The following is a 24,357-nucleotide window of genomic DNA, read 5'->3' on the forward strand; positions in this document are numbered from 1 at the left end:
GTGTGGAGGTGACATTAATCTGACTTTGAATTATAACTTAGACACGACAAGCACGATTAGAAGTAAGGAACACATTAGCAAATATGTGAACATAATGATGAAGGAATTGGGAATAATAGACATATGGAGAGAACTACACCCGTTGGAGAAGGACTATACTCATTACTCAGCACCACATCAAATGTACAGTAGAATAGATATGTATCTGATGAACAAAGAAGAAATACACAGAGTGAAGGAGTGCAACATAGGAGTAACGGATCTCTCAGACCATAGTGCCATATACTTGACAATTCATCTAAATAGTAGGAAGAAAAACACGTTATGGAGATTGAATGTGGGCATCCTGAATAGTGAAAGTGTGATAGAATCAACAAAAAAAGATATAACCTCATATTTAGAAGAGAATGATAACGGGGAGGTGGAGCCGACAATTTTATGGGATGCTCTGAAGGCGGTCTTAAGGGGGAAGTTGATAGCTCAAACATCTTTTATGAAAAAGGCAAGATTAGAATTATATCAAAAACGAATCGGAAAATTGAAAGATTTGGAACAACAACATAAAACAGTGGGAACCTCTGAGATAATGGATCAGATTAAAGACATGAGAAAAAAAGTAAACGAAATGCTTATGGATGAGGTCGAAAAAAAGACCAGGTTTGTGAAACAAACATACTACGAGGGAGGCTCTAAAGCAACAAAGATGTTAGCTAGGAGACTGAAAAAACAACAAACATTAAATAATATTCACAAAATAAGGGACCCCAAGACCAACAACCTATTATACGATCCAGAAGCGATTGAAAACGTATTTGAAAATTATTATCGAACACTATATACACAACCAGTTGCGGCAAGAGAGGAGGAAATGGAACTTCTCTTAAATTCATTGGACCTGCCTTCATTGGGAGTTAGCCAAAACAAGATGCTAAACGCTAATATAACAATTGGGGAAATTGAAGAAGCAATACAAAGGACCAAAAATAACAAATCCCCGGGGACAGATGGCTTTAGTGCCGAATTTTACAAGACATTTAAAGAAGAGTTGATTCCCTTATTACAGACCTCCTTTAATTACACCCTTAAAAAAGGAAAAATTCCCCCCTCATGGAAAGAAGCGATTATATCAGTAATACATAAAGAAGGTAAAGATAAAGAAGACTGTAACAATTATAGACCTATTTCGCTACTGAATGTGGACTACAAGTTGTATACATCTATTATTTCAAAAAGGTTTGAAAACTTTATGTCGGATCTAATAGAGGACTGCCAAACTGGATTTATTAGGGAAAGACAAACTCAGGATAACATAAGGAGAGCCTTACATTTAGTTGATGAAATACAGAAGACAAAAACAAGTGCTATGCTCGTGAGTGTTGATGCTCACAAAGCATTCGACAGTGTAAATTGGTTATACCTGTATAAAGTAATGGAAAGACTAGGCTTTAACAAAAAATCAGTACAGATAATAAAGTCACTATACCAAGAACCATCAGCTAGAGTCAAAATAAATGGAAGTCTTTCGAAAAGCTTCAAATTGGAGAGGTCTACCAGGCAGGGTTGCTGTTTATCCCCGACGTTATTCGCATTATTTATAGAACCATTAGCCCAACTGATTAGAGAAAACAAGGAAATTAAAGGTATACAGATTAGACATAATGAACACAAGGTGGGGCTTTTTGCAGACGATGTACTGATCTATCTCCGAGATCCAGAAGAAACATTCCCTAGATTAATGAGAACCCTCGAAGATTATGGACGATATTCGGGGTATAAGTTAAATGTCACAAAAACACAAATATTATTGTTAAACTATAACCCCTCATTAGAAATTAGAGAGACGTATAAACTAAATTGGGACCTGGAAATGGTCAAATATTTGGGAGTTAATATAACAAAGGAAAGAGATAAACTATATGAAGCCAACTATGGGTCGATAAATCTGAGGCTTAAAATGGATCTGGAGAGATGGTCAGTGCTGTGTCTGGACTTAAGCTCAAGAATAGAAATAATCAAGATGAATGTGTTGCCGAGACTCTTGTACTTGTTTCAATCCCTACCAGTAGCAGTACCACAAATACAATTTGATGAGTGGGATAAAAATATATCGAGATTCATATGGGGGGGTAAAAGACCCAGAATTAGGTTCGAAACTCTCCAGCTGCCCAAGGTAAAAGGGGGAATGGCATTACCAAATCTGAAAGAATATTTCCATGCAGCCCAACTTCGGTATCTAGTATGCTGGTGTAGACCAGAATACGAAGCGAAATGGAAGGGAATTGAATTAGACCAGGGGAGAGATCTTATCCAAAACTTGTTGGCAAATAAAACAATAGAAAAGAGAGTAGAGGCAGAACTGAGTCCGATTACTAAATTTACAATTGGAATTTGGAATAATATCTCAAAAAAATACAAATTAGAGGATGAAAGAAAGATACTAGGATGGTTGACACGTGATCCCAATTTCAAGCCTGGGTTCGAAGATCATGGGTTTAAACAGTGGGAACGAAAAGGCTTGACGGCAAGGTGCACACTGTTGGAAGATGGGCAGATGAGGAGTTTCGAAGACCTACGGGCGACATATGATCTAGACAAACATGAGTTCTTCCGGTATTTACAGATAAGGGACTACTATATTAAAAAAATTAAAAGGGCATCAATGAACCCGCTAATTAGAATAATGGTACAAGCTTATAATAATAAAAAATGTAGAGTGATCTCAGCTGTTTACCAGGGATTGATGACAAGCAAGGGGACTTCAACCATGTACATTAAAGAGAAATGGGAAAGAGGATTTGGGGAGCAGATCACTGAAAAGGACTGGTATAATATTTGTAAAACGCAGTGCACGGCCACGAGTTCTAGGGTATGGAGGGAGTTTTGCTGGAAAAACATGACTAGATACTTTATAACTCCAAAAATAAGCGGAAGAGTCGCAGCAAAGAAACAACCATGTTGGAGGCTATGTGGAAATATGGACGCTGACCACGAACATGTGTTCTGGAACTGTCCCAATATTGAAAAATATTGGTATGACGTGTGGTCAGTGATAAAAGAAGTACTACAATATGACATTCCAAAAACAAGTATGATACTATACTTGGGAAACTTGACGCAGGAATATATGCAATTCGATGATTTCTATTTAGTCAAGGTTTTGTTAGCAGCCAGCAAAAAGGCAATTACAAGACTGTGGCGTAGTAGCAGCTCACCGACCTGTGAACAGTGGCTGTGCATTGTGGAAGAACTATATGTAATGGAAAGATTTACACATAGACTCAGAATACAGGAGGAACTATTTCTTGAGAAATGGACAAAATGGACTGAATACAAAACTCAGGAAAATGACACCACAAATGCTTGATATGGAATATAAATTGACTATGTATATATTGTAAGATGTTGACCCTGTTGATATATGTATGCATGTGACAGAATAAAAATTTAAGTTTAAAAAAAAAGAAACAACGTGCTTTCTGACGACATTTAATCAATGTCAGATTGTGACGTTGATTTGACCGTTGAATTTTGGTCATTTTCCAACCAGTATTCTAACAAATACAACGTTGAAACAACATACTTGTTGACAACGTTTGATCAATGTTGGGTTCTGACTTTGGGTTGACCATAGAAATTTGGTCATTTCCCAACCAATATTCCACAACACAATTACAACGTTGAAACAACGTGCTTTTTGACAACGTTCATTCAATGTCAGGTTGTGACGTTGATTTGACCGTTGAATTTTGGTCATTTTCCAACCAATATTCTACAACACAAATACAACGTTGAAACAACATACCTTTTGACAACGTTTGATCAATGTTAGGTTCTGACTTTGGGTTGACCATAGAAATTTGGTCATTTCCCAACCAATATTCCACAACACAATTACAACGTTGAAACAACGTGCTTTTTGACAACGTTTAATCAATGTCGGGTTCTGATGAGTTGACCATTGAATTTTGGTCATTTTCCGACCAATTTTCTACAACACACAAATACAACGTTGAAACAACATGCTTTTTGACGACGTTTAATCAATGTCGGGTTCTGACGTTGGTTAGACCGTTGAGAATTTTGGTAATTTCCTAAACAATATTCTACAACACAAATACAACGTTGAAACAACATGCTTTCTGACGACATTTAATCAATGTCAGGTTGTGACGTTGATTTGACCGTTGAATTTTGGTCATTTGCCAACCAGTATTTTACAACACAAATACAACGTTGAAACAACATGCTTTTTGACCACGTTTGATCAATGTTGGGTTCTGACTTTGGGTTGACCATAGAAATTTGGTCATTTCCCAACCAATATTTTACAACACAAATACAACGTTGAAACAACGTGCTTTTTGACGACGTTTAATCAATGTCAGGTTGTGACGTTGATTTGACCGTTGAATTTTGGTCATTTGCCAACCAGTATTTTACAACACAAATACAACGTTGAAACAACATGCTTTTTGACCACGTTTGATCAATGTTGGGTTCTGACTTTGGGTTGACCATAGAAATTTGGTCATTTCCCAACCAATATTCCACAACACAATTACAACGTTGAAACAACGTGCTTTTTGACAACGTTCATTCAATGTCAGGTTGTGACGTTGATTTGACCATTGAATTTTGGTCATTTGCCAACCAATTTTCTACAACACAAATACAACGTTGAAACAACATGATTTTTGACGAGGTTTAATCAATGTCGGGTTCTGACGTTGGTTAGACCGTCGAATTTTGGTCATTTTCCAACCAATATTTTACTACACAAATACAACATTGAAACAACATGTTTTCTGACAACGTTTAATCAATGTCAGGTTGTGACGTTGACTTTAGCGTTGAAATTTGGTCATTTCCCAACCAATATTCTACAACACAAATACAACATAGAAACAACATGCTTTTCGACGACGTTTGATCAATGTTGGGTTCTGACGTTGATTTGACCATTGAATTTTGGTCATTTTCCGACCAATTTTCTACAACACAAATAGAACGTTGAAACAAGGTTTATTCAATGTCAGGTTGTAACATTGAAATTCGGTCATTTCCCAATAAACAACGTGGATCCAACGTTGTCTCAATTTACAAATACAAGTATTTTGCAACATTGTTTTCAAGTCAGTTTTCAAGGCCTATAATCAACGTTGTATCAATGTCTTGCACCTGCTGGGTCAAAAGCATCCGGTGGATGATGATAACAACGCTAACACTGATGAAGAGCATGTTTCAAAGGGCTAACACGTGAAGGAGACATGAAAAGGTGCTGTGGGGTCGTCCACATTGCATGCAGCTAATGGTTTTTATGTACGTCTGTTAAAAAAACAAAAAAAACAGTCCATCCTGCTTCGGGCTTAATATCGACTTTGAATGTGTTGTAGACTGCAGAGAATGCCATCCGTGCATATTTGCACGGAGCAATGCTAAGCTAACAGTATCCTTACCTGTGGCCTGCTTGTCACCATCACATGTTTACACCGACTGCATTGCCTTTTCTCAATGTGGGACTTTTGAATCTATCAAAACAGAAATAAAATGTTCTTCCATTCAGAAGAAAACATGTTTTACATGAATGTATGTCAACAGCGATATCTACCCAACAGCATCCAACTGACTGGTGAATGGTAGGCTGGGTGATGTATTACGTTCCGTCACCAGAAGATGGCCTCGTTTAAGGCAATGTGATTAGCAATGTTCCACACACACACACAATGACATTACAAGAGGCATTAAAGGCCAGACAAACCGATGCTTATTGAATCTGTGCTGCTCACTTTCTACTCGCCTCCTTTTCCAGTTGCTGTGAGGGACAACACCTTGGCCGCCCACACCTCTTTATTATTTTTCTTAGCATTTCCACAAAAACTTTAAATTGAACACAGCACACATTACACTTCAATATGTTATGCACATTTTCTAACAATAATACCTCCGAAATATATTCAGGGGTACCCAAACTACAGTCTGGCCCCTGGGACGTACTTGTTGGTCACAAAAAAAGAGTTTTTTTTTCTGACATGGACTTGTTTCTTCAGCATTGTCCACACGTTTAAGTCAGGACTTTGGGAAGGCCATTCTAAAACCTTCATTCTAGCCTGTTTTAGCCATTCCTTTACCACTTTTGACGTGTGTTTGGGGTCATTGTCCTGTTGGAACACCCAACTGCGCCCAAGACCCAACATCCGGGCTGATGATTTTAGCTTGTCCTGAAGAATTTTTTCATTGTCCCATTTACTCTCTGTAAAGCACCAGTTCCATTGGCAGCAAAACAGGCCCAGAGCATAATACTACCACCACCATGCTTGATGGTATGATTGGTGTTCCTGGTATTCAAGGCCTTGTGTAGTGCTTTTCTACCTTCAAGGTACTCAAAGCGCTTTGACACTATTTCCACATTCACACACTGTTGGCGGGTGCTGCCATGCAAGGCCCTAACCACGACCCATCAAGTGTCTTGCTCAAGGACACAACGGACGTGACCAGGTTGGTAGAAGGTGGGGATCGAACCAGGAACCCTCAGGCTGCTGGCACGGCCACTCTCCCAACCCGCGCCACACCGTCCCCTAGCCAGGAGACAGCTCGTACCCTGCAAAAACGTGTTGGGTCGTGGCACTTGTTAGCCAAGGTACCACTGCAATAAAATTCAGGATATCAGACATTGTTGTCCTACATTTTCCCTGCCTTGAAAACACTTTGTTTTCACTGTCTCTCTCATATTCCTACAAGGTCTGAGGCTTTCAGTCTTTACTCGATCGAAATCATGCAGTCAAGCCACTGCTTAACTGTTTATTTGCTTCGGACAAGCCTGTGGTACCTTCCAATAACCTCGGCGAGGACTCTGACTTTCCTCGAGTAGGAAGTCTGACCTCAGGGGGGCGTTCCAGTCGAGATTTCTGACTGGGAACTTGGAAATTCCCACTACCCGGTACAAATGGTCACGCACCTGAAACAAGTTACGTTGAGGACCATCGCAGTTGTACAGTTCCACATGTCCGAAAAATTACCTATTAGTCGTCTACTAGTCTGAGAAGACTATCTGGTAAAAAACATGGCTCTCCAAGTACCACCATGGTGACTAAAATTGAAATACAATAGCATAGTGGGCATAAGTATTCATTAAAAACAAGGCAGAGATTTTTGGCCACTGTACCATTACACACAGTTTGAACAGTAACACTGTGTTCGAATGTAAGAAAGAAAGAAAATGTTTACTTTAATCACGTGATTCTTTGGCGTACCACTAGTTGGAGCCCATGTACCACAGTTTGAGAATCACTGGTATAGATGGTAGACATCGCACCTTGACACTCAGCAGGACTGTTTTTCCCAAGGTCTTTCTTTTTACACATAATATTTCACGTAGAAGAGCATCAAGAAAACCAGCCTGTGATGTCATTTCAAAGTCATTTCAGGTCTTAGTCGCCTCCTGGATATAACGTGTGAAGTCATTCAGCTGTTTCCGGGGGTCCTCGTGATGCGTGCGTGGGTAGGTCCTCTTTCCGATCAACCGAAATGGATTGCACAACTCTGAGAGAGTGCGGTCTATAAATACCCAGAAGGCCAGGCCTGACAGCTACTGACAGCTGCGGCCCACCCGTTGAAGCTTACTAGAAGGACTTTGAGACGTGAGCACGTCAGTGACAGTCTCGTTCTGTTGTGGGGCGTAAGCAGACCCAGCATAAGGCGACGGAACAAATGGCTACCCTGACCATAGACCCGACGGAGGAGCCACGGATGTACCAGCAAACCCTGCTTCAAGACGGTCTGTGCGACCTTTTGGAGAATGACAAGTTTGTGGATTGTATTCTGAAAATCCAGGAGAGGGAGTTCCCGTGCCACCGCTTGGTTTTGGCAGCCAGTAGTCCCTTCTTCAAGGCAATGTTCTTGTCTGAGCTGGAGGAGAGCAAAAAGCGGGAGATAGTCCTCAAAGATGTGGAGCCTGGCATTATGGGACTGATCCTACGCTACCTTTACACGTCTGACATCACTCTCACAGAACAGAACGTCCAGGACATCTTCATGGTCGCTAACATGTACCAGATCCCGTCCATTTTCTCGGTTTGCGTGTCGTATCTCCAAGAGAAGCTGGTGTTAGGAAACTGCTTGGCTATCTTCAGGCTGGGGCTGCTACTGGACTGCCCCAGGCTCGCTTTGACTGCTCAGGAGTTCATCTGTGAACGCTACCAGGTTGTCATCAGAGACCAGGACTTCCTGCAGCTCGCCGCGACAGAACTGGCCCTCATCCTCAGCTCCGACTCCCTTAACGTGGAGCGCGAAGAAGCGGTCTTTGAATCGCTGATGGACTGGGTGAGACACGATGAGAAAACGCGAGTACAGGAACTGCCAAAATTGTTGCACTGCGTCCGCTTTAGATTGATGCCTTTGGACTACTTTAAAGAAAAAGTGGAATGTCATCAGTTGATCCAGTTGAACCAGGACATCAAGAAGGAGTTGGATCTGGTCAAGGATGCTCATAAAGGTTGTCTACCAAAGCCCAAGAAGGAAAAAGTACCGGGCAGTGAAGGAAGTGAGGAGGATAAGGAAGATGAGGAGAGTTTTCTGCCGGGAATTCTCAACAACAACCCTCGCTTTGGGATGTTTGAACTGGACTTGATACTCATGATCAGTGAAACAGGGACTGTGGCTTATGAACCGGTAGGAAACGAGTGCTTCGTGGTGTCAGAGACCACAGAAATTCCAAAGAATCACTGTAGCTTGGTTACCAAACAAAACCAGGTGTTTGTCGTGGGCGGGATTCTCTACAACGAGGAAAACAAAGACGAACCCTTCAGCTCTTACTTCTTGCAGGTAGATTCGTCACTGTGGAGTCCGTTAACATGTTTTATGACCTGAAATCCTAAGGCTGCGCTCTGGATTTCTGGTCAACGTCATTTCCCAACTGACGTTATTGTCGTTCCCAGTTTGACCCAGTGAGTTCGGAATGGCTCGGGATGCCCTCACAACCAAACCCTCGCTGCTTGTTTGGGATGACCGAAGTGGACAACTCCATCTTTGTTGTCGGAGGCAAGGAAGTGAAGGAAGGAGAGCACGGCCTGGACTCAGTCATGATCTATGACCGGCAGTAAGTACACAGGGCCATGTTTTCATTGATTAAAAAATGGTATCCAACCTTTTTCCACCAAAAAATGAAGAATCCACTTTGAAACATTTTGTACATTTGAGATGCTAAAACCAATCCGGTCAATCCCAATGCTATCTGAAGAATACATTAAAATATTTCTGTCATGAGGCAGATTACTGCAATATCTAATACTATATCTATGATCTCATTACTAATGAATACATTTTACTTTTAGAATATGCCAAAGTCCAACAAAAATGAGCGGTGGTTCAGAGATTGCCAATGACACATTGGACATAGGTACTGTAGTAGGCCACATACCAGGAACATGACTGTAAACCAGGGCTAAAGGAGCTAAAGCTATAGCTTTAGCTCCTTTAGCCCTGGTTAAGGACCGAGGGAGCGGACTTATCCCTTCTTATTTTGTTTATTCCTGGGAACCAGCATCCTCTGCAACAGACATTTATTTTGGTCTGTTTATTTTGCCAGCATTACTAAATTCCGGGGTAAAACCAGCCCTGTCTGTACAACAGGAGCACTCTGCTGTTTTTAAGGACCTACTGCCAAAAATCGAGTCAAAGATCCTTTACATGACGGCACTCTAGTGTTTTAGGAATCTGCCGCAAAGATGGGAGTCTCTTCCAAGTTTTTTTTAAACCGAAACAACCGACTACGATTCATTATGCAGTAAATTTTAATCAAGCAATCTATTTATTAATCTATTCTCCCCATATTTAAAATTGTAAAATAATACAATACCTATTAATGTACTATAATAAGAATAATGCAGGATCCTTGTTCCTGTGTCACAATCAATAAAACATCCTAGAAACAACTCTGGCAACATTGGGGGTGAGCGATATCACACATTTTGGTATCGATACTAAGTAAATGCAGGGACTGTATTACCTATACAGAGATTCTGATACTTGAAATTATTGAAAGATCTTTGAATGATTTGGTTTTAGTTTGTTGAACATGATTATAATCAGAATACAACACAGGAAAAAAGATTATAGGCAAACTGTGACGATCCGTTGCCCGGATCATGTTTTGTTTTAGTTTAAGACTCCCTTAGTTCTGTTTCAGCACCCCTGGGTTTGTGTTTCTTGGTTGCCATGGGTGCTGATTAGTGTTCGGGACGCTCACCTGCTCCCGGGCACTAATCAGAGAGCTATTTATTTCTGCCTTTCGCCACACTCGGCTGTTTTGTTTGCTTCATGCAACATCACGTTGGTAAATCCTAGCTTCTGATTCTAGTTTCTATGCTAAGCTTTCCCGCTAACTGTCTCCTTAGCTTCCCGTGCTATCGGCACGCTTACTGTACTTTTGTATTTTGCCTGATTTGTGGTTAAGAAATCATTGTCTTACCTGCACACTGCCTCCAGAGTTCCGTCTGCATCTTGGGGAATTGATCCACGCATAACCATGCGACCACCCGACCGTAACACAAACAATTATTACCATCTACCAAAGTATTTGTGAAGAATTCAACAATGAAGTAATTCCACGGTTTTCAACAGAGTCAAATTAAAACTGAAGCAATAATAGAAGAATTATAAACCTAATTAATCCATCCATCCTCTTCCACTTACCCGAAGTCGAGTTGCGGGGCCCAGCTACTTCGTCCAGCTCTTCCCGGGGGATCCCAAGGTGTTCCTATTCATCCGTGAAATAATACATTCCAGAAACCCAAAAATATTGATGAAACAATGGGTAACAAATATGAATAAAATGTATATATTAACATTTCACATCCCTTCTACTATTATTGAAGACTCTTGATCGCAGATATGGCAAAGATCGTAGAGGAAGGGGTTGTGGATAGTTACAAGCTCTATCCTGAATTCAATAGTGTTTCTCACCTTCTTTATCGGAGTGGGTTGGCACTTCCTCCATCCATCCATCTTCTTCCGCTTACCGGACGTTGCGGGGGCAGCAGCCTAAGCAGAGAAGCCCAGACTTCCCTTTCCCCAGCCACTTCGTCCAGCTCCTTTACACACTGATGTCGCTTTTTGACGCAGTACCGCCTGAGAGATCGAAGGTCCGTTATATCATCGCTTATGTGCAGCGATTTCTCCAGATTCTTTGAAGCTTTTGATGATATTACGGACCGTAGTCTTTGGTATGACTCGTCCGGGGTTTGAACTTACGACCTACCGATCTCAGGGCAGAAAATTTAACCACAAGGCCACTGAGCAGGCTAATAATGATTGCCATGAGAGATTCCTCTGAACCATCTTTTCCTCTTTGGTCCGGAGGACACGACGTCCACAGTTTCCAAAAACAATCTGAAATGTGTACTCGTCAGACCACTTTTCCACTTTGCATCAGTCCATCTTAGATGAGCTCGAGCCCAGCGAAGCCAGCGGCGTTTCCGGGTGTTGTTGATAAACGGCTTTCGCTTTGCAGAGTAGAGTTTTAACTCGCACTTACAGATGTAGCGACCAACTGTAGGATAGGTCTTTATTGTCATTGCAACAAGTACAACGAAACTATGTTTTCAGCACAAACCCGTTCAAGATTAGACAAACCGTGTACAGGGTTACAGAACAGGAACGCTGATGGGTCGCCATGAGGCGCTCCGTAAAAGGCGGGAAAAAGGTAAAACGCCGGGGAAGAAGATGAGTAAAAAAATACAATCTAGACTGGACTCCTAAGGGGGTCTAGTCTGGAGTGGGAAAAAACCTCCATGCCATGCACACATAAACATGTTACATATACTCACGACAACTTGCAACCGAAGGGGGGGGGAGTTGGGGCCCTGGAGGTCGACTGCTGCTATGAAGCGCTGCCAGCCGACCATCACCCCGAAGGGGAATCAAGCGGTGGTGAAGGCGTGGGGTGGAGGAGGGTGTGTGTGTGTGTGTGTGTGTGTATGCCCATTGTCTCGTGTGTGTATATGCCAATTGTCTTGGGTGTGTTGATGTAGTGTCCATAGGCCTGGGGCCGTTCTGCATGCAAGCAAAAGTTTGACTCCAGGTGTCGTTGAGGAGGGAGGGAGGTCAAAAGCGTCCATCATTGAGGTGTGCTCGGGGGGTGTTACTGACAGTGGTTTTCTGAAGTGTTCCCGAGCCCATGTGGTGATATCCTTTACACACTGATGTCGCTTTTTGATGCAGTACCGCCTGAGGGATCGAAGGTCCGTAATATCATCGCTTATGTGCAGTGATTTCTCCAGATTCTCTGAACCTTTTGATGATATTACGGACCGTAGTCTTTGGTATGAACTCACGACCTACCGATCTCCGGGCGGAGAATTTAACCAAGAAATAATAATGATTGTCATGAGAGAATCCTCTGAACCATGTTGCTATCTTTTGGTGTCGATAACAGAATCGATCCGTCCACCCCGTAAGGAAAGTCTGATCCAAAGGACCTCTTCTTTCAGGTCTTTCAAATGGGGCGAGTCGGACCCCCTGCCGTATGTTGTGTACGGTCACGGAACTGTATCGCACAAAGGCCTTGTCTACGTCATCGGCGGGAAATCGGCGAGCAAGTAAGTGTCCTTCCGACCTACGATACACAATCATTTTCCCCGCCGGGGTAAAACCTTGATGCTTCCAAACAGGAAGTGCACAAGGAGGGTCTGTGTCTACAACCCGACTAAGTTTGAGTGGACGGACTTGGCTCCGCTGAAGACGGCCCGCTCCCTGTTTGGCGTCGCCGTCCACCGGGACCAGATCGTCGTGGTGACCGGGGTGACGGACAAAGGCCTCACCGGCTCTGCAGAGGTCTACGACATCGCCAGTAACACGTGAGACGACGACCTTTATACGAGATGAGGCATCCGCCTGTGTAATGACTCGTTAAACCAGGACAGTAGCAGGACGCCATGTCGTAATCTAGCGGCTGATTGTGTGTTTGTGTTGTCAAGGTGGTCTGAGTTCACAGAGTTCCCCCAGGAGCGCAGTTCTCTCAGTCTGTTGTCCATGAGGGGCTCCCTGTATGCCGTCGGGGGCTTCGCTATGATGCCCAGTGAAACCAGTCAGGCGCCAGTCCCGACTGAGTTGACCGACTTCTGGAGGTAGGGGAGGCCTCGGTACAGTTGCTTACCTTTTTTGAAAGTTATATTCAATTGAATGGACTGCAAAGACAAGATATTTAATGTTCCAACTGAGAAACTTAAGTATTTTTGCATATAATCATTAACTTGGAATTTAATGGCAGCAACACTTTGGCTTTGCATAGTAGAGTTTTAACTTGCACTTACAGATGCTGGCTTTGGAACTTTGCGCATAGAACAATCCGGATGGTTCTTTTCCTCTTTGGTCCGGAGGACACGACGTCCACAGTTTCCAAAAACAATCTGAAATGTGGACTCGTCAGACCACAGAACACTTTTCCACTTTGCATCAGTACATCTTAGATGAACTCGGGGCCCAGCGAAAGGCGGCGGCGTTTCTGGGTGTTGTTGATAAATGGCTTTGGCACAGTAGAGTTTTAACTCGCACTTGCAGATGTAGCGACCAACTGTAGTGACTTTTGCGTCTGCCCAGTATTCCCTCTCAGGGAATTAAAGTCACTGGTCAATCCCAAGTTCTTTCAGATGACATATATGCAGAGTAAATAGGACCATCAAGACAGAACAGGAATATTATCAAGTTTTACTGAAGCTTCAGGAGACCAGCCCAGACCAATACATTCATACCGGCTTCTCAAATTGGTCTAACATTCAAACGGAAGAGACAACTTCTTGCATACGAAGAAAGGCCCCTCCCCCCCCAAAAGGAATACAGCCTTATTGTTCTACTACAGGTAAGACATAAGGGAGTACTCCAACTCCTACAGTGCAAGCCTTCAAAGTAACACACAGTTTACTTGCGGAGATAAAATGAAAAAATAGAAAGCGTACAAATGGAAAAACACTAGCTGCTTTAAACATGACTATGAATAAAGAAAGAACTCTTAAACATATATGCATTCTCCACATTACTGACAGTGGTGATATCCTTTACACACTGATGCAGTACCGCCTGAGGGATCGTAGGTAAATAATATCATGGCTTACGTGCAGTGATTTCTCCAGATTCTCTGAACCTTTTGATGACATTACGGAGCGTAGATGGTGAAATCCCTAAATTCCTTGCAATAGCTGGTTGACAAATGTTGTTCTTAAACTGTTCGACAATTTGCTCGCGCATTTGTTGACAAAGTGGTGACCCTCGCCCCATCCTTGTTCGTGAACGACTGAGCATTTCATGGAATCTACTTTTATACCCAATCATGGCACCCACTTGTTCCCAATTAGCCTGTTCACCTGTGGGATGTTCCAAATAAGTGTTTGATGAGCATTCCTCAACTTTCTCAGTCTTTTTTGCCACCTGTGCCAGCTTTTTTGAAACATCAAATTCCAAATGAGCTAATAAAGTTTACCAGTTTTAACGTTAAATATCTTGTCTTTGCAGTCTATTCAATGGAATATAAGTTGAAAAGGATTTGCAAATCATTGTATTCAGTTTTTATTTACCATTTACACAACGTGCCAACTACGGACATCAGACCATTCCTAAAATATCCGTCTTCCCACAGGTATGACGAGGCAACAAAGTGCTGGATTGGGATTCTACGCGAGCTAAGCTTCGCGGAGGGAGCCAGCGTTCTTCCCGTGCGTCTCAACACGCTGCGCCTCAGCAAGTTGTAACGCTACCGCCAGAGAAACCACGTTGCTGTCGCAGAGGTTATCAATCGGCGCACGTGGTCTGAAGGTATGAACGTTTCGGCTCTTGGCAGCAGGATGAGATGTTTGAGTCTACGTGGCAATTATGTATTATAAAAAAAGCAGTTATGTGATGCATTGTTCAAAAAATAAAGTGATTGTGTCCCCTTCTCGATTATTTTCTGTTACGCTTCCCTGGGAAGAAAAAAAACATTATACTATTATTTGTCAGTGGTGCACAAAAAAAACGATTCACATCCGAATCGCAATTCTTATTCATACTTAAAAAAATGTATTTAAAAAACAACCTTTTTTTAAAAAAAATAAGAATGCATTTTTTAAAATATGCCTTTTTAACTTGTTTTGAAAAAGCTACGTTCGAATTATTATACAAAACGATACATTGCGAGGATCATGTGGAATAAAGAATCCATTCGGAATCGAATCATCACCCTAGGTAATCGGATGAAATAATAATTTGTTAAAAGTACACCTCTGCATAACCTTGTGTCCATTTTTTCTTCATTTAAGAGATACTGCATGTTTTAAATATATATTTTATATGTAAAAAAAACACTGTTAATTGAATTAGTTTTAATCAGCCCCTTAAGTCATCAAGCATGCAGCTCTAAAATTATAAAAGGATATTGCTGAATATGTGCGCGATATGATTTTTCAATATATTACTTCGTTATCATCTAATAGAAATGATTAAAAATATTTAAATTACTAGTCGGTTCAACGTGAATGTCACAAAATTTAGAGTTTGAGTTCATTTGTCAGGGGGTGCACAAAAAAAAAAAATCGATTCACATCCGAATCGCGATTCTTATTCACCACGATTCATACTTTAAAAAATGTATTTAAAAAAAAATTTTTTTTTTTTTTTTTAATAAGAATGCATTTTTAAAAATAAGTTTTTAGGTCACGGAAGGAGCGATTCTAACTTGTAATCTGTTTTGAAAAAGCTTTGTTAGAATTATTATACAAAATGATCCATTGCGAGAATCATGTGGAATAAAGAATCCATTCGGAATCGAATCATCACCCCAGGTAATCGGATGAAATAATAATTTGTTAAAAGTACACCTCTGCATAACCTTGTGTCCATTTTTTCTTCATTTAAGAGATACTGCATGTTTTAAATATATATTTTATATATATAAAAAAAACACTGTTAATTGAATTAGTTTTAATCAGCCCCTTAAGTCATCAAGCATGCAGCTCTAAAATTATAAAAGGATATTGCTGAATATGTCCGCGATATGATTTTTCAATATATTACTTCGTTGTCATCTAATAGAAATGATTAAAAATATATAAATTACTAGTCTGTTCAACGTGAATGTCACAAAATTTAGAGTTTGAGTTCATTTGTCAGGGGGTGCACAAAAAAAAAATCGATTCACATCCGAATCGCGATTCTTATTCACCACGATTCATACTTTAAAAAATGTATTTAAAATTTTTTTTTTTTTTTTTTTTTTTAATAAGAATGCATTTTTAAAAATAAGTTTTTAGGTCACGGAAGGAGCGATTCTAACTTGTAATCTGTTTTGAAAAAGCTTTGTTAGAATTATTATACAAAATGATCCATTGCGAGGATCATGTGGAATAAAGAATCCATTCGGAATCGAATCATCACCCCAGGTAATCGGATGAAATAATAATTTGTTAAAAGTACACCTCCGCATAACCTTGTGTCCATTTTTTCTTCATTTAAGAGATACTGCATGTTTTAAATATATATTTTATATGTAAAAAAAACACTGTTAATTGAATTAGTTTTAATCAGCCCCTTAAGTCATCAAGCATGCAGCTCTAAAATTATAAAAGGATATTGCTGAATATGTCCGCGATATGATTTTTCAATATATTACTTCGTTATCATCTAATAGAAATTATTAAAAATATTTAAATTACTAGTCGGTTCAACGTGAATGTCACAAAATTTAGAGTTTGAGTTCATTTGCCAGGGGGTGCACAAAAAAAAAAAATCGATTCACATCCGAATCGCGATTCTTATTCACCACGATTCATACTTTAAAAAATGTATTTAAAAAATTAAAAAAAAATTTTTTTTAATAAGAATGCATTTTTTAAAATAAGTTTTTAGGTCACGGAAGGAGCGATTCTAACTTGTAATCTGTTTTGAAAAAGCTTTGTTAGAATTATTATACAAAATGATCCATTGCGAGAATCATGTGGAATAAAGAATCCATTCGGAATCGAATCATCACCCCAGGTAATCGGATGAAATAATAATTTGTTAAAAGTACACCTCTGCATAACCTTGTGTCCATTTTTTTTTCATTTAAGAGATACTGCATGTTTTAAATATATATTTTATATATAAAAAAAAACACAGTTAATGGAATTAGTTTTAATCAGCCCCTTAAGTCATCAAGCATGCAGCTCTAAAATTATAAAAGGATATTGCTGAATATGTCCGCGATATGATTTTTCAATATATTACTTCGTTGTCATCTAATAGAAATGATTAAAAATATTTAAATTACTAGTCTGTTCAACGTGAATGTCACAAAATTTAGAGTTTGAGTTCATTTGTCAGGGGGTGCACAAAAAAAAAAAATCGATTCACATCCGAATCGCGATTCTTATTCACCACGATTCATACTTTAAAAAATGTATTTAAAAAATTTAAAAAAAAAATTTTTTAATAAGAATGCATTTTTAAGAATAAGTTTTTAGGTCACGGAAGGAGCGATTCTAACTTGTAATCTGTTTTGAAAAAGCTTTGTTAGAATTATTATACAAAATGATCCATTGCGAGAATCATGTGGAATAAAGAATCTATTCGGAATTGATTAAAATTTTAAATTAGAATGTGTTAAAAGTACACCTCTGCATAACCGTGTATCTTTGTTAGCATGAAAGAAAACAAAAAAAAAGAACACAAATCAATATATATCAACTTACAACAAACAATACGGTCATTTTATTACATTTGTTTTTCGGTTCGGAACAGAAAATATTTAAAATTCATCAATTTGCCCAAAATTCCCCGCGAAAATAAACTCTTATGTAAACATTTTTAGCCGACTTGAACCGCTTGATACTGAAAAATTCATTTTGAATAAACCCAATAAATAATAATAAATTCAAACTCCAGTACACTTTAAACCCTATGTGTCAAAGTCAAGGCCCAGGTCAATTATCTGTGGCCCCCGGGATGATATGTGATTAGTATTACAACCGGCCCGCAGGCCACAGCCGCCTGCTGCTGTTTTGCACGCACCGATACATCATCAGTGATGGCCCTAGGAATTTTCAAAATGGGGCCCCAGGGACCTCATCAAGTCATAAAAATGGGGTCCCACAGTAAATTTTTGGGTACCACTTTTTTTTGTAAGCGTTTTAAAAACAAATGATAAATGTATGCATTATCCTGTTATATCTCACATTTTGGAAAAAGGTTGTCATAAACATTACTTAATTCCTAAAATAAAAATAATACAAAAGAAAACACATTTTTATGCATATTTAAATGTATTCAGTTATAAACATGCATTCACTTTTTTCTTTCCTTCATGGATCTAAACTTTAGTTTTTTTCTATATTTTTATTGTAATATTTTCAGAATGTGTTTGTTCTATTTTTGGCCAGAGTAAGACAAAGAAAACAATCTGAAGTCGTCTTTATTTTTTATTTTAATAGTCCGGCCCGCATGTGCACAAATTTTCCTCCATGCGGCCCCTGAGCTAAAATGAGTTGGACACCAAGTTTAAACGAAATGAACATTTTTCCATTCATTTTCTGATAAAGCATGTTCCCCAAAGTCACACGTCCCCGCAAACCCCCCGGCATCGAAACGCGCAATGAACTGGAAGCATGCACCGCCCAAAGTGCAAATGGTTTAATATGTGGTGATTTAAAAAAATATATAAATCAAAATGAGGAAGTCAGGATTAATGTCTACAATAGCGCACAGCTTTTCGAAGCGCAGTTGGAAAAATCTGATAAAGCGTGTTTTCTAAAGTCACACGCGCAATGAACTGGAAGCATACACCGCCCAAAAGTGCTAATGGTTTAATATGTGGCGATTTTTTATTTTTATATAAATAAAAATGAGGAAGTCAGGATTAATGTTTACAATAGCACACAGCTTTTCGAAGCGCGGTTGGACAAATCTGATACAGCACGTTCACTAAAGTCACACGCGCAATGAACTGGAAGCATACACCGCCCAAAGTGCAAATGGTTTAATATGTGGCGATTAAAAAAAATATACACTACTGTTCAAAAGTTTGGGGTCACCCAAACAATTTTGTGGAATAGCCTTCATTTCTAAGAACAAGAATAGACTGTCGAGTTTCAGATGAAAGTTCTTTTTCCGGCCATTTTGAGCGTTTAATTGACCCCACAAATGTGATGCTCCAGAAACTCAATCTGCTCAAAGGAAGGTCAGTTTTGTAGCTTCTGTAACGAGCTAAACTGTTTTCAGATGTGTGAACATGATTGCACAAGGGTTTTCTAATCATCAATTAGCCTTCTGAGCCAATGAGCAAACACATTGTACCATTAGAACACTGGAGTGATAGTTGCTGGAAATGGGCCTCTATACACCTATGTAGATATTGCACCAAAAACCAGACATTTGCAGCTAGAATAGTCATTTACCACATTAGCAATGTATAGAGTGTACTTCTTTAAAGTTAAGACTAGTTTAAAGTTATCTTCATTGAAAAGTACAGTGCTTTTCCTTCAAAAATAAGGACATTTCAATGTGACCCCAAACTTTTGAACGGTAGTGTATAATTCAAAATGAGGAAGTCAGGATTCATGTTTACAATAGCGCACAGCTTTTCGAAGCGCGATCGGAAAAATCTGATAAAGCATGTTCCCTAAAGTCACACGCGCAATGAACTGGAAGCATACACCGCCCAAAAGTGCTAATGGTTTAATATGTGGCGATTTCTTTTTAATATAAATCAAAATGAGGAAGTCAGGATTAATATTTACAATAGCGCAGAGATTTTCGAAGCGGGGTTAGAAGCATGACGCTGCAAAAATCTGATAAAGCATGTCCCCTAATGAACTGGAAGCATACACCGCCCAAAGTACTAACTGTTTAATATGTGGTGATTTTTTTTTTTTTCATACAAATCAAAATGAGGAAGTCAGGTTTCATGTTTACAATAGCGCACAGCTTTTTCGAAATGGGGTTGGAAGCATGACGCTGCAAAAATCTGATACAGCATGTCCCCTAAAGTCTCACGCGCAATGAACTGGAAGCATACACCGCCCAAAGTGCAAATGGTTTAATATCTCAACAGCTAATTCCATATGGTATACAGTACAGCATACGTACACAACATGTACACGGCAACACATACCACCGACATTACGCAATCACCAGGAGTGGATATGTACTCTATAATGTGAACGCCGATTTCCAGTTGACGCCTGAGCACTTGAAGTCATCGCCATCAAATATACCATCTTTTCCCCGTATTTACATGTTGACTGTGTACAATAGGTGTGACCGTATAGTCTGAGGTACTTTCAGGAGGGAGGATGTTGCAACAAAGACCCTCTCGATGATGATCATGGATGTTATCGCACACGTCAAGAGCAAAGTAGCGGCTTGAGAAGCTTACAGTTACTCTATAAGAAAACTGATTTTTGGTGGTTCCCAAACTACGGCCCGCGTTATTATTTAAAAAAAAATCTGTCCTGACATCACATGGACAAAGATAAGACCTTCTGGAGGAAAGTTCTGTGGTGAGATGAAACAAAAATGGAGCTGTTTGGCCACAATACCCAGCAATATGTTTGGAGGAGAAAAGGTGAGGCATTTAATCCCAGGAACACCAGACCTACCGTCAAGCATGGTGTTGGTAGTATTATGCTCTGTAGAGATGTCCGATAATATCGGACTGCCGATATCATCGGCCGATAAATGCTTTAAAATGTAATATCGAAAATTATCGGTTTCAAAAATATCGGTATCGGTTTCAAAAAGTAATATTTATTACTTTTTAAAACGCAGCTGTGTACACGGACGTAGGGAGAAGTACAGAGCGCCAATAAACCTTAAAGGCACTGCCTTTGCGTGCCGGCCCAATCACGTAATTTCTACGGCTTTTCACACACACAAGTGAATGCAATACTTGGTCAACAGCCATACAGGTCACACTGAGGGTGGACGTATAAACAACTTTAACACTGTTACAAATATGCGCCACACTGTGAACCCACACCAAACAAGAATGACAAACACATTTCGGGAGAACATCCGCACCGTAACACAACGTAAACACAACAGAACAAATACCCAGAACCCCTTGCAGCACTAACTCTTCCGGGACGCTACAATATACACCCCCTGCTACACCCTACCCAGCGGGGCATCACAACAAAATTAGGCATAATAATGTGTTAATTCCACGACTGTGTATATATCGGTATCGGTTGATATCGGAATCGGTAATTAAGAGTTGGACAATATCGGATATCGGCAAAAAAGCCATTATCGGACATCTCTAGTCGTGGGTGTTCCAACAGGACAATGACCCCAAACACACGTCAAAAGTGGTAAAGGAATGGCTAAATCAGGCTAGAATGAAGGTTTTAGAATGGCCTTCCCAAAGTCCTGACTTAAACGTGTGGACAATGCTGAAGAAACAAGTCCATGTCAGAAAAGCAACAAATTTAGCTGAACTGCACCAATTTTGTCAAGAGGAGTGGTCAAAAATCCAAGCAGAAGCTTGTGGATGGCTACCAAAAGCGCCTTATTACAGGTAAACTTGCCAAGGGACATGTAAGCAAATATTAACATTGCTGTATGTATACTTTTGACCAAGTCACATGTTCAGTAGACCCATAATACATTCATAAAAGAAGCAAACTTCATGAATGTTTTTTGTGCTCCAATCACTATCACAAAAAAATAAGAGTTCATTTGGAAACTTAAAGGCCTACTGAAATGATTTTTTTTAATTTAAACGGGGATAGCAGATCTATTCTATGTGTCATACTTGATCATTTTGCGATATTGCCATATTTTTGCTGAAAGGATTTAGTATAGAACAACGTCGATAAAGTTCGCAACTTTTGGTCGCTGATTAAAAAAAAACCTTGCCCCTACCGGAAGTAGCGTGACGTTGTCAGTTGTTCACTCCCTCATATTTTCCTATTGTTTTCAACGCAGCTAGAGCTATTCGGACCATTACCCCATTAATTTGAGCGAGGATGAAAGATTTGTGGATGAGGAACGTGAGAGTGAAGGACTAGAGTGCAGTGCAGGACGCATCTTTTTTCGCTCTGACCGTAACTTAGGTACAAGCTGGCTCGTTGGATTCCACACTCTCTCCTTCTTCTATTGTGGATCACGGATTTGTATTTTAAACCACCTGGGATACTATATCCTCTTGAAAATGAGAGTCGAGAACGCGAAATGGACATTCAGTGCCTTTTATCTCCAGGACAATACATCGGCGAAACGCTTTAGCTACGAGCTAACGTGATAGCATCGTGCTTTAACTGCATATAGAAACAAAAAAAAATAAACCCCTGACTGGAAGGATAGATAGAAAATCAACAATACTATTAAACCGTGGACATGTAAATACACGGTTAATGCTTTCCAGGCTGGCGAAGGTTAACAATGCTGTGCTAACGACGCCATTGAAGCTAACTTAGCAACCGGACCGCACAGAGCTATGCTAAAAACATTAGCTCTCCACCTACGCCAGCCAGCCTTCATCTGCTCATCAACACCCGTGCTCACCTGCGTTCCAGCGATCGGCGGAAGGACGAAGGACTTCACCCGATGCGTTTGGCGGCCCGGAGACGTAGGAAGTCAAGGTGAAGTCGCCGGCTAGCGCGTCTGCGCTCCAACAAAGTCCTCCTGGTTGTGTTGCTGTAGTCCGCTGCTAATACACCGATCCCACCTACAACTTTCTTCTTTGCAGCCTTCATTGTTCATTAAACAAATTGCAAAAGATGTCCAGAATACTGTGGAATTATGAAATTAAAACAGAGCTTTTTCTATAGGATTCTACGGGGTACCATAACTTCCGTTAAACTGACTTCGTCACGCGCATACGTCATCATACCGCGACGTTTCAGCCGGATATTTCCCGGGAAATTTTAAATGTCACTTTATAAGTTAACCCGGCCGTACTGGCATGTGTTGCAATGTTAAGATTTCATCATTGATATATAAACTATCAGACTGCGTGGTCGGTAGTAGTAGGTTTCAGTAGGCCTTTAATTTGAGCGAGGATGAAAGATTTGTGGATGAGGAACGTGAGAGTGAAGGACTAGAATGCAGTGCAAGACATATCTTTTTTCGCTCTGACCGTAACTTAGGTACAAGCTGGCTCATTGGATTCCACACTCTCTCCTTTTTCTATTGTGGATCACGGATTTGTATTTTAAACCACCTGGGATACTATATCCTCTTGAAAATGAGAGTCGAGAACGCAAAATGGACATTCACAGTGACTTTTATCTCCACGACAATACATCGGCGAAACGCTTTAGCTACGAGCTAACGTGATAGCATCGTGCTTTAACTGCATATAGAAACAAAAAGAAATAAACCCCTGACTGGAAGTATAGATAGAAAATCAACAATACTATTAAACCGTGGACATGTAAATACACGGTTAATGCTTTCCAGGCTGGCGAAGGTTAACAATGCTCTGCTAACGACGCCATTGAAGCTAACTTAGCAACCGGACCGCACAGAGCTATGCTAAAAACATTAGCTCTCCACCTACGCCAGCCAGCCTTCATCTGCTCATCAACACCCGTGCTCACCTGCGTTCCAGCGATCGGCGGAAGGACGAAGGACTTCACCCGATGCGTTTGGCGGCCCGGAGACGTAGGAAGTCAAGGTGAGGTCGCCGGCTAGCGCGTCTGCTCTCCAACAAAGTCCTCCTGGTTGTGTTGCTGTAGTCCGCTGCTAATACACCGATCCCACCTACAACTTTCTTCTTTGCAGCCTTCATTGTTCATTAAACAAATTGCAAAAGATGTCCAGAATACTGTGGAATTATGAAATGAAAACAGAGCTTTTTGTATAGGATTCTACGGGGTACCATAACTTCCGTTAAACTGACTTCGTCACGCGCATACGTCATCATACCGCGACGTTTCAGCCGGATATTTCCCGGGAAATTTTAAATGTCACTTCATAAGTTAACCCGGCCGTATTGGCATGTGTTGCAATGTTAAGATTTCATCATTGATATATAAACTATCAGACTGCGTGGTCGGTAGTAGTGGCTTTCAGTAGGCCTTTAAACTCAAGACAGCCATGCCATTATGTTCTTTACAAGTGTATGCAAACTTTTGACCGCCACTGTATATCCGCAGCTAATATATGGAAACATGTTTTTTTCTTTAAAAAATTGGTAGTTTTGGAAAATACGGTACTTATTTACCACAAATACTCAATCTTCGCTCATCTATTTGTGACAGGGGGTGACAATGAACTGCTCTTCCACTAGATGGCAGAAGGTCCATACTGTAATGAAGCAGAGTAGCCACCTTCTGTTGCCACTTACCACAGTCATGGCGTGAGAATTGTCTAACCTTGGCTCCGTAAAGGTTGAGGAACACTGTTCTAGAG

The 24,357-nt window shown here is 40.3% G+C and overlaps 2 protein-coding genes across 2 annotated transcripts in view; both read left to right on the forward strand.

Annotated features, from left to right (window-relative positions):
- LOC133665104 (protein-cysteine N-palmitoyltransferase HHAT-like protein) overlaps positions 1-5,673 on the forward strand; it is a 62,050-nt gene extending 56,377 nt beyond the window's left edge. The window contains exon 14 of the transcript XR_009828687.1: positions 5,021-5,673. The gene's annotated coding sequence lies outside the window, so the exon portion shown is untranslated. The remainder of the gene's footprint in view (positions 1-5,020) is intronic.
- Positions 5,674-7,601: 1,928 nt separating this feature from the next.
- Positions 7,602-15,054, forward strand: LOC133665103 (kelch-like protein 40a). The gene is made up of 6 exons (XM_062070306.1): positions 7,602-8,820; positions 8,934-9,094; positions 12,486-12,593; positions 12,666-12,851; positions 12,972-13,121; positions 14,627-15,054. Exons 1-6 carry the CDS (start codon positions 7,708-7,710, stop codon positions 14,736-14,738), a joined length of 1,830 nt encoding a protein of 609 aa, XP_061926290.1. The 5' UTR covers positions 7,602-7,707; the 3' UTR covers positions 14,739-15,054.
- The last annotated feature ends 9,303 nt before the right edge of the window (positions 15,055-24,357 follow it).

The sequence above is a fragment of the Entelurus aequoreus genome, linkage group LG14 (assembly GCF_033978785.1).
Source record: "Entelurus aequoreus isolate RoL-2023_Sb linkage group LG14, RoL_Eaeq_v1.1, whole genome shotgun sequence".
Classification (NCBI taxonomy): domain Eukaryota; kingdom Metazoa; phylum Chordata; class Actinopteri; order Syngnathiformes; family Syngnathidae; genus Entelurus; species Entelurus aequoreus.